The sequence below is a fragment of the Argiope bruennichi genome, chromosome 7 (genome assembly GCF_947563725.1).
Source record: "Argiope bruennichi chromosome 7, qqArgBrue1.1, whole genome shotgun sequence".
In the NCBI taxonomy this organism is placed as follows: domain Eukaryota; kingdom Metazoa; phylum Arthropoda; class Arachnida; order Araneae; family Araneidae; genus Argiope; species Argiope bruennichi.
In genome coordinates this window covers 71,264,336-71,284,050 of record NC_079157.1, presented here as the reverse complement: position 1 = coordinate 71,284,050, position 19,715 = coordinate 71,264,336, and the positions used below count along the sequence as shown (strand labels likewise).

The window sequence follows — 19,715 nt, the reverse complement described above, 5'->3', positions numbered from 1 at the left end:
TTATAGGGGTGGGAGAGAGACATCAGTTGAAAAGCATTACCTCAGTTGTAATTTGAGATGAAAACCCATTCAGCATGAAATATTAAGAAAAAACGCAATTTATTATAACTTATTTCTAAATCAATTTAATTCTCGACAACAAAGATATTAAAATAAGTGCTGACTGATAAGAAATTTCCTTATAATTTCAAGTTATGTCCTATCATTTAAAAAAAAAAACTTTTTAAAGAAGAAAATATTTTATGTTTTATAGCAAATGCAAATTGATTCTGAGGCATAAAAATACGTTATTAGAACAGAATTTACATGAAAAATTTATAAAATTAGATTTTTTTTTCTTAATGAAACATTTTTTTCCAAATTCAAAAATTAAATTTCTTATTTTGATCTAAAACAACTTAATCCTTCAAAATATTATGCATGTTTCATATCCGACAACTTATTTTTGCCAAATAAGAGGCTCATCAGATTACTAAATGTGCATTTCTAGAAGAAAATGTAAATATAAAATACATTGAGCTAGACAGATAAAATTTTGTATATAGACTTTACAATCAATTTGTAGATTTCTGTCAAATTTTGAATGCAGTTCAATTAAAAAAAGGTCAGTCAGTACGTCCGACTATTCGAGTGCAAGTGAACTCGACGACTACAAAATGTAAATAACTAGACTGTTACGCAGATTTAACATCTAAAATGACGACTCTTATACAATTTTAAATCAAATTTGTCCCAAGTTTGAGCGTCTGTCAGCTCGTAGGTTCTCATGCACACAAACACAATAACTCAGAAACGAAAAGACTTTTAAATTGAGTTTGGTATATAATCTTGCGACTATAATTGTAGTTTTATCTCAAATTTCGCATCCAAATATATGTAGCATATAATAAGCATCCAAAATATATGTTTGATTTTCCTTTGATCTTTTTGATGATCAAAAAAATCGTGAATCTATAGTTCGTAATTATTGCTATAATTACGAACTATAGATTCATGATCTTTTTGATCATCAAAAAACGAAAATGACATAAAAAAAGAATTCGCTTTTAGCGAAATCTGATAGAGAATTCTTTTTTATGTCATTTTCGTTTTTTGATGATCAAAAAGATCGTGAATCTATAGTTCGTAATTATTGCTCGCCAACATCATACCAGGCATGCACATGACTTTACCAAAGTTCCACAATTTTTATGCAGGGAGAAGAGAATACCAGACCATTCCCGCTAGTTACTAAAATGCTGTTATGTAAACACCATAAAACATAAGGGTCGAGTAGATTTGGAAAATTAAGATGATTGGAGCGATTTCGAAGAATCAAAATCAAGCAGAAGAAAGCACTTGATTTTGATCAAGCACTAAAGGTGTCATGTATGCTGCTAGATTAAAATTACAAGTGGAACTCTGGCAATGTAAAAAATGTAAATTCTTTCAAATTTACTAGAATGTATCTAAAGTACCAGGCACTTTCTTACATTTTTGTCGATTTGATATTCTACAATGAATCTCAATCCTTTCCAAATCTATAATAGAAATTTAAATGACATTGTGTATGGTTGTAAAATGAAATATGTAATTTTAAATAATAATGAAATGGTTCCTTTTTCTTGCACAATTTTTCGTGATTAAATAGTGTTGGAAGGAATTAACAAAAGAAAATTAACAAAAATATATTAACGATGACTAAACATTCAAACGGAGTATAGAATTTGGGATATATATAAATCACTAAAAGGTTCTGAGAATAAGTAAAATACATTTATAGCAATAAAAAACATTTCATTTTGTACGCATAATCTTCCAATACAAAAAGAGATTGTTTTGCTTTTTAAGCTTTCACGAACAAGGTTAAAAAGACAAATATAGAAAGCCAAATGAATGTAGTACCAAAAATTATGTACAATCGCGGTTACTTTTCGACATACTTGTTGGGAGGACTCGGACATTTCTCATGTCGGTAGATTTGTTTTTCAACATTTTAGCACATCATTAGTACTACATCAACCACATTTTAGCACATCACAACAACAAAAATTCTGCATTTTAGCACATCATTAAAACTATGCTTTAATTTTATATGTTTAATATTTTCGTTTAAGTATTCATATTAATACATTTTGATTTTGAGTTTGTATATTGAATTTTTAATATATTTTCCAAAATTCATGCTTTTCTTGACTTTGAAATATTTTATGGTCATTTTTGTCTGAACTAAAACCCAATAAAGTTCAACCAAAATCCTTCCATTTTCAGAGGTTTCTAATGAGAAAAAAAAATCATTTTCTTTTTAAACAGAAAAAAAAAAAATCCATTCACAATTTCTCAATATTGTTTTTAATGTAAGATTCTTTTTGATACTAAAGGACCATTGGCGTTAATCGTAATCGATTTAATCTTCTTTAATTTTCAAAAGAGCTACTAAAGAATACGATAGTCCACCTATCTTTTAATTAATTTATTCTTCTAAAACATTGACGATGTTTTAGATTTTGAAAGTTCAAATTTCTAAAATACAGCTATAATCTCAAAATTATCATTAATTAAAATAAAATGGAATTATTAATTTTTTTTATGTTTTAAAAAAGACAGATATTATATTCCAAAAAATGCTTTATAAAACACATTTATTTATTTAAAAAAAACAATCAAATAAAAAAACACATTCATGAATTTAGAAAAAAAGTTCATTTTTATATTTTGATTAAAAATGGAAATGAAAAATAATTTTATACGTTTTTATTTAACTTTCTTGCTCGAAAAAAAATTTGTATATGATTTTTTTATTCAATTCCTTATGTTCTAAAGTTTGAAAATTTTTTAAGATTGTTTGTATTCTTTTAGTGTCTAGCGAGCTTTAATTTTGGTATCTGTGTGTGTGTGTGTGTGTGTGTGTGTGTGTGTGTGTGTGTGTGTGTGTGTGTGTGTGTGTGTGTGTGTGTGTGTGTGTGTGTGTGTGTGCGTGTGCGTGTGCGTGTGCGTGTGCGTGTGCGTGTGCGTGTGCGTGTGCGTGTGCGTGCGTGCGTGCGCGCGTGTGTGTGTGTGCGTGCGCGTGAATAACGAATGCGACAAAACGAAGCAAAAGATTATCATTAATTGAATAATTTTAATTAATCTTTAATGCTAATGATGACATCTAAAAGAGAATTTCAGTAAAAAAAAGCTTTATAAAATTTTATATGATGGATTATAAAGAGTTATAAATTAAAGAGTAAAAAATGATAAAAGTTTTTTGAGCACTTTCATTTAAATACATAGGCAATAAATTAAAATCCGCTATTTAAAATTAGTTATTTTCTTAAATATTTCGATTCGGGTTCAAAAAGATGGTGCTACTCGGGTTTCCCATGCCTTTCAAGATCTAAAAGCTATAGCTATAATCATTTTAAACTGCTGTTCAAGCCATTCTTTAATTTTACATACAATTTCACTTTTGAAAGAGGGAATCCCCTATTTGAATCGGAGGAAGATCGTCAACATCCTCTTTCGTTTATGATATAAAAGGAAATTCCTAAGTATTCAATAAAATTCGAATAGAACTTCTGTAATATTCTAATTTAGTTACAGTTTTTATATCAGCGCTTCAAGAAAATTGCTTTCTTATTTTGATCTCCATTTTTTAGAATAATATATATATATATATATATATATATATTACTTATCAGCCTAAAAATTTAAATATATATTTTTTTAAATAATTTCCATATCGTTAAAAAAAGCTGTTTTGAAATTTTGAATCTTTTATTATTAGTAAAATATTTCTAACGCATTAAATATTATCAATGCATTTTACAAACAATTTACCTATTTAAAACTCATTTAGAAAAATTTTGAATTCACTGCAAATGAAACTATCTTAAAAATTCCAATTAAATAAAATCAATTAAACAACAAATAGAAAAAATTTGAAAATATGAGAAAACTTCAATTTTAAACGAAACTTCACTTAAGCAGAAAAATCATGCAGAATAACTTTCTAAATAGTTATATGAATTGACATTTTGAGAAAAATTAATTTTTTTAAGAAAACGATTTTTATATTTTTATTAATATAAAAAACAAAAATGAGATTAATGTCTTTATACTGAAAATAAAAAACAATTAAACTTAACAGAACAAAAAACGCTACGATTCATGGGGCAAAACATCTATCTTATGACACTTATCGCGTTTAAAGAAATGTGTGTCTGTTTATTTAAAATTAGCCACCTTTGGTGATAAGCTGTCTCACCAAAGTTGGTTAGTTTATTAGTTCTTAAATTAAATAGAATTTTAATTAAATCTCTTATGTATAATTTAAATTTTATGACCCTTCAATAAAGCGTATTTAAAATGACAAACACCGAAGCTGTATTACTTTAATAGCCTTACACATGTTATATCAATTATGTGTATGAACCATCCTAATAGAGTTAAATCACATTACTTCACAGTGCCATTAAAATGTAATTATCCGATTTTTTCATCTTCTAGATTTCATGGTACTGTAACTTCACTTTCTTATTTCTCATTTGATCTACACAGATATTAAATAGAATTTTTCTTCCGTTATCTTTCAACAATGGGAAAAAAACCATAGAATTACATATTCGATGAAACAATGAAAATAATTTGAATTTCATCGAAACGATAAAGTAATCTATTGATGAAAATTACGTAAAAAATATTTCATATAAATCACTAAAATTATAAAAAGAATTTTACTCTACACCTATAATGATATCAATAAGGCAATTTTTTTATTATTTTGAATTTCAAAACAACCTAAAATTCATTTATGTACAGTTACATTTTCAGAAGTTATAGTGGAAAAACGCAAAAATTTGGCTTGATTTTTAATTACTTAAAAAAAATCGCTTTGAGATGCACATTTAGATCCCTCCGAAGTATAATTGTCAGTTAGACTTTAACTGTCAGTCCTGTAAAGTCCTCACACAGACATACGTTTTCCTTTATTATTAGTAGAGATTGATAAGTATGTTTGAATCTTTTCTGAAAAACCAAATCAATTACTTTCATACGGCTCTTTGGATTCGCAATAGTATTAAGCTGAGCCTGGAATTTCAATAAACTCAAGGCGAAAACAGAAATAAAGCATTCGTATTTTAATATATGAATAAAATTTAGAAATACTGTGGATTTCAGAGCATTGTATTTTCTGAGTCCTTATAGCATTTTGAAAATTTTATTTTATTTTGATTTTTATCTTTTTAAATGCATGCAAAAAAAAAAAAAAAAAAATCCAGTAGAATACGAGCCAACCCGATTCCGTCACTATTTTAATTTTCGGAAAAAAGTATATATATTGTTTTTTTTCCCTAAACAATTTAAAAAATAAAACCAGTATGGGTCTCTTAAGTAAATCAACGAAATATAATCTTTAAATAGAACCAAAATAAATTTCTACTTTAAACTGTCAATAAGTGAGGGACCAAATTTAAGGTGCTTTCGTAAATTTTAAAATTTTCAGATCTCTTTACTTATTATTACACTTAAAATCCAAACAGGATTAGTTTTATAACCAAAACGTTAACAAACAATAAAGACATATAATCACTCAAAAAAATTGAAGCATATCATAAAAAAAAAGATTCTATTTTAGATTAAATTCCTTGCATTGTCTTTTACACAAATCTACGATTTTTGTTCAAGCCTGATGAAATGTAGCACACGAGGTCTTTAAGGTAAAAGGAAAATCAGCTATTTTTTTTTTTTTCAAAATCCGAAACTTAATTAAAAATAAATTAAATAAAAATAAAATAAATCTTTGATTTTACTCAACTGTCTTTCAAAATGATTATCTCACAGAAACGATTTTTATACTTTTCAAAATTGTAACAATTCTCAATATCATAGGGAAAAGAAATGATTTTTTTTTCTTTCTTTTTATTTTAAATAATCTTTTTCTCTATCGACAACGTCAATTTGATAGCGTCTACTAATTTCTGCAACATATATATTTATTTACTTCGCTTTCTAAGTTATTTCTGAAATGTTTGTTAATTTCGACTACTTAAAAATGTGCCTTACTTAGACATAATTCATGAAATTTATTTTACTGAAACGTGATTCTAAAGACCGGCAAGCAAATAAAAAAAAAAGAGCTCCAAAGCAAAAGCTGACTCATCCTGTCATAATTATTCTTATCCAGTTAAAACATTCGTCGTAGTTTTATAATAAAGACTGTCTCAAAATGAGTATTTTATCTTCTAGTCAAAACTAGTGACCATTCCAACTGCAATCACAAAATTGAATTCTAGGATTTACTATATATATATATATATATATATATAGTAAAAAAATTTACAAAAATTTTTAACTTATAAATATAATATAAAGTTTGCTTGGATTGATTTGAGAGACAGCCAACTAACAATAAATTAGACCATAATAATTTGCAAACAAATTTAAAAATTAAAAAACAACATTTTATGATGCTTAATTTAAATGTACTTGTTATCATACCTGATTTTAATTTCAATAATTTTAAATACATAACATTTTAAAAATCACAAAGGACCTACATAATTGCTTGTTGAATAGTCCGAAATTGGGAATATTCAGATACGATTGGCAGAATTTAACAAGTTGTTGTTGTTTTTCTTGTCAAATTTTTCTTTACTAGTAAACAAAAATTACTTAAAAACCGTCCTCTCAACTCAACTAATAATAAAGAAAAATGTCTGTGAATGTGTGTGAAACTCATATAGAACGCCAACTCTATATAAGTTGGTGTTCTATAGAACAGACAATTTGATCTAGAGCAACCAAATTAACTTGGAGAGCTAGAATGTTCATCTCAAAAAGATTTTTTTCTTTACTAAGTTCTATTTAATAGAAAATAAAGCAAGATTTTGATTTTTTTGCAATAAAAATATTATATAAAAACTTATTTCTACCCTATTTTCAGATTTAAAAAATTCTCTTTTTAACTATACTAATTTAATTGCCGTGCAATTTTTTTGTATTCTGACATTTTTTTAAAAAAATTTTATAAAATTTCTAATTATATTGTTCCAAAAGATAATGTGAAGTTATGATGTCATTAAATCGACTTAAGTAAGAAGGTTCGTATAATATATAATAAACCGAAAAGATGTACAGCTCCAAACATAACACGGCTTTTAAGTCAGTCAAAATTTGATACTTCTTAAGATTAATTTAAGAAATTCAGGAACACCAAATTATAAAAAAGATTTAATTGCAATTAAACGCAAACAGTACTTCCGACGAAGCAGTTTGGCGCCAAAGGAGGCTAATTAAAAACATTCCTTAAAAATTTAATTGTTTAAAATAAATAGAAATCAAACAATTTTCTTTTCTATTTTCTCAGTCTTTTACACTTATGGAATACAAAATGTTCAACATTTATTCATTATTTGATTTTTCTACACTGTAATAAATAGCATCTCATTAATGCGCTTTTTAACATGGCGTTTATAGGTTGAATAGCATCTGTAAATTGCTTTATGATGTAAAAATCGCAAAACGCTTTAAAAAGCAGATAATTGGATCTAAAACTATTACATTTGGTGCGTATTTAGTTCTTAGGTATTAACTGTTCAATATAAAAGAGTTCTTTTTTTTTTTTTACAAATTTTGATTAGAATTTTAATTAAAATTAATTGATTTTTTTTTCTCATTTGCTTAAGAGCATATTACCACTTAATAACCACTAGGCTAAAAAAATTTTAAAAATTAGATTTTCATTAATTTTATTCTAATACAATTTCGTACTTTAATTTTAAAAAGATATTTTTAAGTATATTTTACAACAACACTTTTCACAATTTTAGTAACTGCTTTTGTATACAAACGCATTATGAAAATATTAAACACATTATTATTTCTATATAATTAAAAGTAAATTTTAAAATGCTTAATGTAAATGCTTTTGAACTTCCATTAAACTTTACCATCGGATTGCAAAAACAAATTAAAATTCCTTAAGAGTAAATTATTTTGGTAAGTTATTGCTAAAAACAAGCCTACTATAAATAATTCGCAATAATAAACTGATATTTCGCAACAATAAACTGATTTCGCAACAACAAATTAATTTCGCGATAATAAACTAAACCGCAATAATAAACTCAATAATATGATATTTCACCATTTTAAATCCAATGAACAATTTATGAAATTTATGCATGGTATAAAGAATTAATTGTAAACTGACTGAATTTCTTATTTGATTCTTTAGCTCGAATTTTCATTATTAGCTTTTTTTTTTCTAAATTTACTTAATTTTTTTCTAAAATAGACATATATATATATATATATATATATATATACTGGACATGATAAGTAATTTAATCCAAAATTACTTAAGATATTTCAATGCTTCAATCCAGAAACATATAAAAGTAATTACAAATTCTTGGCCAAGATTAATTCTTCTTTTTTCAAGTTGAAAGTCACATTAACAAAATAAATAAATAATTGTTGCGGTATTTTATGTCACTTTTAAACATATATGCGTGAGAAAGCTTTTTTTTTTTTTTCAACCGAGCTGTTCAGAGACTAATTAAGCTGGTTTGATCAGATATATTTTGATAAAAGTATTCGCTTAGCTTCATTCGCAAACTTTTTTTTCATTCTCAGTTATCAAATTAGACCTAATATTGTATTCCTTCAAAAAAAATAACGTTCGTATTTTTCTCAAGAATTTATCAGACCCGTGTTCTTTTTTAATTGTGCATTCTCTGACACAGTCGCTATCATCACCAAAATATTTAAATAGTTTTTAAAAAATTTAAGTTTTTAAAAATACAATTCAAGATTAGTCTCCATTATTATAGTAGATTTGAGTTTTCCTTAATGCAAATTTTCACCGATTATGTGAATTACCAATATAAATTATTTAACAGGAGATAATTTTCTTTAATTCGAATTTTATTATGATCCCTGACTACATTATGGAAAAATTCAAGGAAAGTTACTTAATCATTGCATAAATAAGTAGCTGCACTGGCGCATTATCAGAATCAAAATATTTTTCTTGATTATTTATATATCTTTTATTGGAGAGTAGGATGGAGATATCCGAATTTTCTTGCGAATTTTTGAGTACTGTTATATATAATTTATTAAAAATTAATTACAGATACTTAAATATTAAATTCTGAAACAATATTACAAGATTAAGTGAATGCTAAATACAAATATTAATTCTATCAATATAATATAAATTTTATTTTTTCTGCACAAATGCACAAAAGTATCTCAGGTATTGCTACGAAAAATTACAAAATATGACATTTGCGATATTTTGCAATTCTAAAGTAGTTTAATTAAGGGATTCTTTTTATTAAAATGTACTAAACAAAATATACACTAAAAGTTGGTAACTGAGGTTGATAATCATCTATAAAGGTTGTAAGAAAATATATTCATCAATCTATCAACATACTGATTAAGCAATAAATTCAACAAAATGAAATATGGCGCTGTTGTTGTGAGCGAATTTCATTATTCTTAATCCATTTAATTTATGGTATCTGAAATGCAAATGCGAAAATAAGAATAGATAGAAAAAAAATTATTTCGATAAGAACATCTATTTTAAAGCAAAACTATGGGTCGATTACAAAATAAGAGGTTTACAAAAGTATTCTTTTGATTAGAAAAAATGCATAATTCGTCGGATTTCTTTTACTAGGAATTTCTTTCTTTTTTTTAAATCTAATTCATGTCATCTCCTGACTTCAAAAAAAAAAGTTTTCTTGAGGTTTCAAATGAATTTTATATTGAAAAATAAATCAGCTTAAAACACAATCACTATAAATCATTTTATTGTTCATCATTTCATTAATGAGTAGAATTATAAGCAATTATAACAGGCTATATTCTAACATCAAAAACTATGATTTTGGAGCTTCGACTTATCCTTTTGAATGAAGCATTCCTTTAATTTTTATTTTTAATTAATAGAATGTTATATGTTAATTAATAAAATGTTTTATCTTTAATTAAGTATATGTGTTCTCAAATATAATAAAAGAAAAGTAATTGCGTTAATAAGTTCAAAGCTTACATTCATCAAATATTTTATAACATAATCTGCTATTTCGGAATCTATATTTTATTCGAATATCATAAAATTTTTAAATAACTTGAGCTAAATTTTGACCTATCTACTGTTTAAATGTTATGAAAAATCAATATATATTATATGAAATGGTAGTCACTTTTCATTAAACAGTAAAGATAAAAATTTTATCAGAATTTTAAAAATATAAGAATGGAAGCCATTATTAAAACTGCATTTTTTACTACATTATAATTTTTTTTTTTTATTTAGCTTTTGCATTGTTATTTTTATTATTTATTTAATTTTTGTTGACAAAAAAACGTTTGCTTTCTAAAATATTAGATTTGAGAAAAGGTTTGATTTTATTTTTGTAGAATTGTACTAAACAAATACAAGATCAAATTTAGTTGTACAAAGTTGAATCTAAATGAAAAACTTATAATAAACCGTTTGTAAACAAATGATGATACATAGAAATGAGATTTAAAATACAAGATGTTATAACACAGGATTATCATTTGCTTTTCTGACTGATCTAATAATTTCAAATGTTTAAATTTATTGTATTTACTTGCATATTGTTGCGATCTGGTATGATGATTAAATGCAGTATTAATTCAAGTTTTTAATATACAGCCAGGATGATATTATAATTTAGTATGTTGCATTGATTAATTCAAAAATTTACATTTTATATTATTAAATTAAATTTTATATTATTCGTACACTTAGTTCTTAGATATGTTATTTGAAGTGTGCAGTTTTAACTATGTTTCTTTTGGTATTCTTTGCATTCTCTGGAGGGCAATTTTTTCCCCCTTTCTTTTCTTTTTTTTTTTTCCATAATTGAGTTTCAGAACTTCTAATTCAAAATATATTTGTAACTGGGAAAAAAATTGGTATTACAGTTTGATAATATTAACAATTAAAACTCAAACTATCTCGGAATATCAAGGCATTCATATCAGTGTAACTTGAAAATCATAAAAATAAAAGTGGAAATACTGAATATGTGACCAAATGGATGCTTGTTTTAGGGCCTCTGTTCTGTCAGACAAGAGATCGGTAAAACTTAATTTTTATTTCAAAATCGAGGTATAATTTGTAGATTTTATATAATTGTTCTTTTTTAACTTCTTCTTTTCTTTTCTAGAGCTCCATTAAATTTAGATTTATTGTCGCAATTCAAGTTAAAACACTTAACCTTGTTCTTGAAGCTAATTGAAATAAAAATATGATGCAGCCCTAAAGTATAATATAAATAACTGGAAAGAAGGTTCTTATTTATTATATGAATTTCAGATGTCTGTAGTTTATTTATTTATTTTGTCTTATTTATTTAAAGTGCTTAGATTATACGCTTGGAAACAATTTAACTCATACATTTTATATTGAAAATAAAAAGTATTTAAAATGTCGGATTTTTAAGGAAAATTTTATGTTAGAAATGTAATTATTATTTACTGTAATTATGCATTTTTTTGGGGGGGGGGGTATTTACAAAACAAAATGAATATATATCTCTTTTAAAAGAAATAAATGTAATTACATCAGAAATATCAGAGTACTTTTTTATCATCTAAAGTTTCTTATTAAAAATTTAGTTTTATTAAGCTTTAAAAAAATAGGCCTTATGAATGCTATTTTTAAAAAATATAAAACTTTTAAAAAGCAGTTAAATGAATGAGACAAAAAAATACTATAATTTTTTTTAATTAAAACAGAAATAAGGCATATGAATAGTGAAGGCTTTGCCTGCTCCAAAAACAAAAATTAAATTAAATTTGTAAAAAAGGCAATGCTTTAATTTTCATTAAAATATTGGTTGTAACAAAATAATGGAAATTCTGATTAAAAAAGGGGGGAGAGGATTAATTCCTACCAACTCACAATTTATAATTACTATTATTATATTATGAATAAATATAATTACTAATTTTATCCAAACATCATAAAACAATACTAAAAATAATAGTTCCACATTTCATAAATTTGTAATGCAATGTAATAAATCATTGATATATTTTTTTATTCTAAAAGTTTGTCTTCAGTATTTAAAAATTAACGACAATAATTCAGAAAAAAAATGTTTATGATATAAAAAAATACATCTAAAATTAACTGAAATATAAAAACATAGTAAACATTTTACATCACTGATAACACATTGAAATAACTGTAAAGAAACTATCTCGATAAATTACATACATAAACTAAATAGCATTACAGAAATGGTGTGACGAAAATATAATCCCCGCCCTCATTCGAAATTCCACTGGATCAAGTCAAATCGCATTACAAACCCTCCTCCACCCCACATGCTTAAAATAAAAAACGATAAGCCTAACACGGTGGAACACATTCCCCCCCCCCCCCCGGGCCCAACAGGATACTCGACACACGTGGTCCACAGTACCGGCAACAACGATTGGGGAAGTACACACAGAGAGAGTGAGAGACACTCACCTTAGAAGAATCCCGGCTTTCCTTGGTGCTAGCTGAACTGCTGGTCGAGGGCTGATCCGAAAATTCACTCACATCAACAAATTCTCGAGCAGTTGAAGGGCCCTCGGCCATGCTACACAGTTCCGAACTTAATTCACCGATAGACTTCGTCGCGCGCAAGAGTCAAGATTAATTTAAGCGAGGATAGGGGGGAAAAACAGAAACACCCGAAGCCAAGTTATACTTCTTTCACGTGTTCCAGCTGCATCGCGACATCTGTGACAGACAGTGTAGGTGTGAGTTCGCGGAATTTCAGCTCTCAGCTGTGAGCGCAGCTCATTTAGCGAAAGCAGTTAGTTTTTCGCCGCAACTTACAAGAATTCTTCTGTATAAATATAAATTCTGTCAAACAGTAATTTCAGATATGCGATTTTAAAATTTTAATTGAAAAAAAAAATTCGGAAAAAAAATTAATTCTGTCAGATTATATAATGGAATTTAATTAGAAAAAGCATTCGGAGAAGACTGCATTTTTAACTTGAAATACGAAGTGTTCTAAGATACATCGATTTTTATTACGTTTAGAAACTTTTTATTCGAAAATGTAAACACCGACGCACAGTGCAATATCTCTTAAGCGAAAATTCCGTACCACTGAATTCCTCTCAAACTAAACAAATACTGGAAGTGATAAGTCTGAAAAGGCACTGTGAACGAGATTAGGATCACTTTGATGGAACTTTACAAAATTCAATTATAAATCCACTTTTTTCAGTTATTGCATCATAATTTATAAAAGCAATACACTGAAAGAGTGCATAATAAATTGTGCAGACTTGGCGGACTTTTTAAAAGTAATTGCACTGTTGCTCATTTATTCCATTATTTTAAATTTCAAGATAATTTTTTCTAGTTAAGTGCAAATATTTAAATGCATTTTCTAATATAGATGCATAATGCGGAATGGTGCAAAAGAAAAAAAAAGGAGACGGTATCTTTGCAAAGACAGTCGAGTCCGGAGATCTTCTGCAAACTTTATAACCAAGTTCAAAAGTTGCATTAAAAGAAGAAAATTATTTTCTAAATAAATATTGCTCTATGTTGTGCATTTCAATTTATATGCGAAAGAAAAATGCATTTCGCTGATGCACAGTTCTACAGCGATTTTAGTTTATGATCTTTAAAAAATGCGGTCAAACCAGAAACTTGCACAAAACGTCCGAAAAGCATCTAGCGGATTCGGGACTTTGCGAATCATCCGGAGGCGAGGTTAACACTGTCAGGAGTTCATACACTTAAGCAATGCTTTGCAGATACTGCAGCCTGGCAGAAAAATGCGTGCACTATTATTCCAGTTGCATGCGATGAAAAAATGGGTATGCCCACAGTAATCCTCAGACTTTCATGGATGTATCCTGTGCAGCATGATTTGGAACTCAAACTTAAAACCACTAAATTAATTTTATAAATGCATCCTACCACAGAGATCGGCCTACGGAGCTTACTATGTTACACGTTCTGCGCAGTAGTAATGCGTAGTAATGCACTTCGCTCCGCGAAGTCTGGGTCGTGACGTCACATCCAGGATTTTCCCGGGCCCCGTCGGATGCAGGTGATGCGTTTTGTACACGCATTAGGCAACATTTGGTGTGGGGGGAGGAAGGATTTCATGTGCACATGAAGATGAGACAGAAATTAATCTCCCCGAACGAATTCAATTTAAATGAAATTTGAAAAGACCAAACATACTCACTGAAGAAATAGATTTGTCGAAATACATGCCAGTTTTCGTGGAAAACCACATTCGAAGAAAAGGGACTGTTTCCATTTCACAGCTAGCTACCTCCGCATCGTAACTGACGAATGAGTGTGAGTACGTTTCAAGTGTTCAGGATTGGTCCGAGAAATTTTTGGCAACTTTTCCTTTCTTGTTACTAAACAGGGGGAAGACACATGTGAAGTTTCGTGCGTGTTGTTTTAGAATATCAGTAGTTTCGATATTGTGTTCGAAAGTTCCTCACAGAAATGGAGTCGCCTATCTAGGCCGGTCCTATTATGCGATCTCCCCCTCTAAAGGATTTTCTATTCGAATCTTCTGAAAAATGTTTTAGAAAAAATTTCTCATTTATTTTCTTACTTTTTAAAACATGGTTTTTATTACATGAAATCAAAAAATAATTCTTGTTATGAAGTAAAATATGTTTGTTTACATAGATAGTGGATTTTAAAACACCGGGGTTAGTCGCACGTGTTTTAGTGACCTAGTTTCTGCAAGAGCTCTGCATATCTGATTAAAGGGATCTTATAAATAACTGCTTTGCTGCAGGGCAATAGACATTTTTTTTTAACAAATCGTTTAGTGCAGCAGCAAAAATAAAGGTACTAGAATCCAAACTTCATATGCTGATATTTAATTTTTTTTCGCTAATTGCTTATTGTATTTTGAAATTATTTTAAATTTATTACTTCTATGCAATTATTTTTGTTGCAAAAGAATATTCTCGGAAAAAATTATATGCATAAAATCAAGTAATATTTCTGGTTAACAATTGAATTTAATATGCTTCATTTTATAGCCATTTGCAATAAAAAAATATTTAATATGATTTTAATACATAATTGTTGGAAAAATATTTGTGGCAAAAAGTTGTACAAGATAAAATCTATTTTCTTTTTACTCTATTTAAATTCAAAATACTAACCAAAATAAGTTATATTTTGTTTACTTGCAAATATCTGTTTTTTGACTCTTGCATATTTTTAAAATGGTATAACAGGTGGCAGGTATATTTTAAGTGCCTCAAATCATCTTTCGTATATTTTTAATTGAATAGAATAGATTTTACTTAGACATAGCTTCTAAGAAAACATTTTACTATGCAGTAATAATATTATACATAATTGAAAACAAATTTCTTAAAATATAATAATGCTGATAATTGGTAAGTGTTTACTATTATACAGAATTTAGAAATATAAAAGATAAATAATTTCTTCTGCAATATTTATTATAAACCCATACTTTTTTTTCTTTTTCTAAATCATAAATCTTTACTCTTTTCTAGGAAATATTGAAAGTGATATTCATATTATTGATTTTCAGTGAGTAATACTTAATTTATTAATATTTTTAAATCAACTGTTTAATAAAAATAAATCTGCATTTTAGTGAAGATTATATTATATTCAGAAAATTAATTCAACCAAATTCTTTCAAGATTTTGATAGATGGGCAATAAAATATTTTTTGATTATGAAATATATATAAATTATATATTATGAATATATATAAATTAATAACTTCTAAGGCATTATTTAAAATCTCTCTGCAATGAGGTATGTGAAGTGTTTTATTAAATATTTACACATACATTTAAATATGTATAAGAGATGAAAACATTGCAATCTATAAAAAGGGTTGCAAAACAATTGCTTATCAATCTTCTGTTTTAATGAATAAAATATTATTAATAAAATCTTCTGTTCTTCAGTTTTTATCGTGTCAGTAATAAATAAAAAGGAAAGCGAGATCACTGCAAGTTGGTAAGATTTTTTTTTTATTTAATGAAAATCAATGTAATGATATTAGTTGAAGATCTTAAAATTACACTGTAAACAAAGAATATCTTCTGTCGGAAATCGCATTTCTTTCTAGAACTTTTTAGAGTTTTATCTTAGAGAATTATCAGTACTAGATTGAAATTTTGATTTCCTACTAGCTAAAACAAATTTATCCTCTAAGAAAATTCAAACCATTTACATAAGGAATCACAGAACATTAAAGCCATTAAATTATATCAATGAACTTTATATTTTATTTCATTTTAAACAAATACTGGAAATAAAAATTTAAAAAAAAAACATTGATAATTTAAAAAATACTATGCTAAATTTATAAATTCAATTTGATTGTTGTTGTTTTTTTACAATTCCAAGAATTATATATATAAAATATAGTTTTATGAATTTTAGCAGCTCAATTAAATTGGAAAAAAATAATCACAACTTGGAAATATCTATTTTAATAAGCTATGTTTATTTATAAGTAGAGAATCCTTGTTCAATATGAAAAAAAAATTTTTTAAGGAAATTTGCAAAGAAATATCTTTTTTATATTTTCAGCTAACATGGAAAAAAATAATTCAGTTATGACTAATATCTCATTTTGTTAAGTTACATAAGAGTTATATTTGAAGCTACTTTATAATTTTGGTCAGATGAAAAGTACCATATCTGAACTGGTACCTCCTTCTCCAAATTTCTATATCAGAGGGCAAATCTTAAACCCTGTTAAATATGTGCACTAACTCGGCATACAAGAGAGAATCTCTAATTACATTGGATCTGTAGTCATTGATCTTCCCTGGACTTGATATGAGTACAACAGTTTCAAGCCTGGCCATTTGGAAGGCTAAATCTAATCTTGGCTTAAAAGTTATAGTATTTCATTTACACTCTTTTAATAAAGGAAGCATCTACTTTAATCATTTTTTTTCAGTTTTTTTTTTTTTTTTTTTTTTTTGTTCACACACTCATATAAACCAAAATTTCAGATATTAAAACTAAGTAAAAATATATATGAACATTTTGATTACTATAATGAGGAGAGAAGATAGACTGAAGAAAAAGACTTAAAATATGCTGATACATTTGTAAGACTTTTTTTTACTATAAAATAAAATAGGGATTTTACTTAGGAAATAGGGAAACTAAAAAAGTATCATGCGTGTAATTTACGGTTTAAATGAGAATTCAACTGGAATTATAAGATAGTTTTATACAATAAATAAATACTTCGAAATTCAGCAAAATAGAAACATGAACATTTTATGGAATGCATTTCAGAAATATATGGAAATGAATGATACATATAAATCTTTCGCCATTGTTTTAATGATATAAATAAATAAAAAAAATTCAGATTTTGGACAATAATTGATGATAAAAAAATAAATAATATAGTATTCTAAAAAAGAATAAATAAACATACAGTTTTTATTTTAACATCTATTAAAATGATGTTGTTTTTTCATTTTAATTACTTTCTGAATTTTAACTTTTCTCTCAAGTTTCATTTTTCTGTTTTACAACTCATTTAAACTTTAAATTAAAATAAAAGTATCTCATTATATTTTCATTTGTAGACAAGTCATTTTGCTTGTTTACAGTTACTCTTTTACATCAGAGCAGTTGCAAATGTATTTTTAAAGAACACTAAAAAAACACTGATTTTCTAAATAAATTCAGTTATCTAATGTTTCGTGGAACAAACTTATTATTTTTTTATGAATACTAAATGTATACTTTTTTAATGCCATTGAGTTATTGCAAATTTTCCTTTTGTCATACCTATTCAAAAATTTTATATCTATAATGTCATTAGGATAAATCAGACTATCAGCTGGAAATACCATCACTAGTTAATATAGTTGCTTCTTTGATTTTACCTATAAGCTAGTTCATATTTTGAATTTTAAAAAATATAGATTAACCAACACTGTTAAATACATCATTAATCATACTATTTTTGAAATGGAATATTTAAAAAAACTAAAACACTAATAAGCGGTTTGTCATTTCTTTTAATCAACTAAATACATTAAAGCATCTTAAATGCAGATTTTGCAAATATACAACTTTATTACAATTTAAAAAGCTGACAAAAAAAAACTATTACATTCAAAAACATTAAAAAATAATTAATAGCATATAAGTTTAAATAACAGTTCAAAGAACATTCATAATTTGTATGGTCATTGTTCTTTGTTTAATTTATCTATTTAATATAGTTGAATAGTAATTAAATTCATATGATTAATTATTATTAATTGAATTATTTCTAATATTGATAACATTCTTAAAGTTAGTGCATTTATATATTTAAGCCATATGATTTAAAAACCATGCTGATTATATCTTCCACCAAAACTGGCAATTCTAGAAAATGAAATAAAACTGGTTTGAAAACATTTAATGACTACACAGAAGATTATAATTTATCTCCTATGCCAGCCTTAGTAGAGAGTCATAAAACTGAAATTTTGTACATTTATTTCACCTCATAATATTAAATATGATAAAATAATAATTAAAAAAGAATCTATGATCTGGATTGTAGTGACTCCAGACCCTTACTACATTAAGGAAGTAACAATTACAATTATCCAGAAAAAAATTAGGAGAAAAGAGTAATTATTCTTAAATAACTATGAAATGTATATTGACAAAATAATGATTATCATTAAATAAATTTAGTGACTTTTCAAATTTAGTAAAATGCAATTAATTTTCTCTATTATTTTTGTATGATTTTTATGGTGGTTTTATTTTTACTTATGATTACAAAATGCATGTTAATGTGAATATAGGAAATCCAAATGTGTTAGGATTTAAAATGAAATTTCTTATTATAGTTTTCACTTTTTTTATATATATATATTCCACTTTTCGCATAAAATGTTAACTTGCATTTAAAATGTTAATTAAAAAAAAAAAAAAAGGTTTCACTTTTAAAAGGACTTATTCCTATAAATTTAACAGCAATTTGAGTGATGCATTAATATTATGAAAAAATTTTAATAGGACAGAATATTGAAATTAAAAGTTTTTTTTTATGTTTAAAAAAAATTGATTAGGAAATGTAAATGCAGAATTAAAAACAAACATCAGAAGAGGAAAAGATTTTTTTTTATTTATATAAAATAACAAGAAGCGACAGACTAATCAGCATTTAGCATATAAAACTAGGATCAGAACATTAATTAATATCGACATTAGTTATATTTCATACTGGAAAATGACTGGGTATTCTATAAATTTGTTATCCTCAATAAATTATATTTTAAACTTTAAGTTATTATATCTCAACTCCATTAAGAAATGAAAATAATTTATTTAAGAGTATATAAACAATCGTAGAAATTCAGTTATTCTGTATTTAGTTCAATAATTCTTGAGCGCATGAATCAAAATGATGGTGTTAGAGATATACTTAATATTTTTAGGCTAGGGAAACTTATTAACTTACTGAAATTCTCACTATTTTTCATTGACTGACTGAAATGGGATTTTTGGCAACAAAGACCGTTATCCCCTAATGCCAAAAAAGTTCTTTCAATAGATGTTAAAAAACACTATTTTTCCTGTATCGGGAAAAAGAAAATAATAAAGTAGGAGACTCCACCTCTTTACATTCAAAGCATTCTGATTGGATGACATTGAAACTGTATATACATTTCACTTC

General features: G+C 26.3%; 1 protein-coding gene across 3 annotated transcripts in view; it reads right to left on the bottom strand.

The window, feature by feature from the left end:
• LOC129974955 (leucine-rich repeat protein soc-2 homolog) overlaps positions 1–19,648 on the bottom strand; it is a 118,469-nt gene extending 98,821 nt beyond the window's left edge. The window contains exons 1-2 of one of the 3 annotated variants that reach the window (XM_056087774.1): positions 19,500–19,585; positions 12,494–14,567 (exon numbers count right to left, since the gene is read on the bottom strand). In XM_056087774.1, coding sequence (XP_055943749.1) covers positions 12,494–12,604 — 111 coding nt within the window. In that variant the 5' untranslated portion in view covers positions 12,605–14,567; positions 19,500–19,585. Of the gene's footprint in view, positions 1–12,493; positions 14,568–19,499 lie in introns of all 3 variants that reach the window. The other 2 variants (XM_056087775.1, XM_056087776.1) reach the window with 2 other exon arrangements.
• Positions 19,649–19,715: the final 67 nt, after the last annotated feature.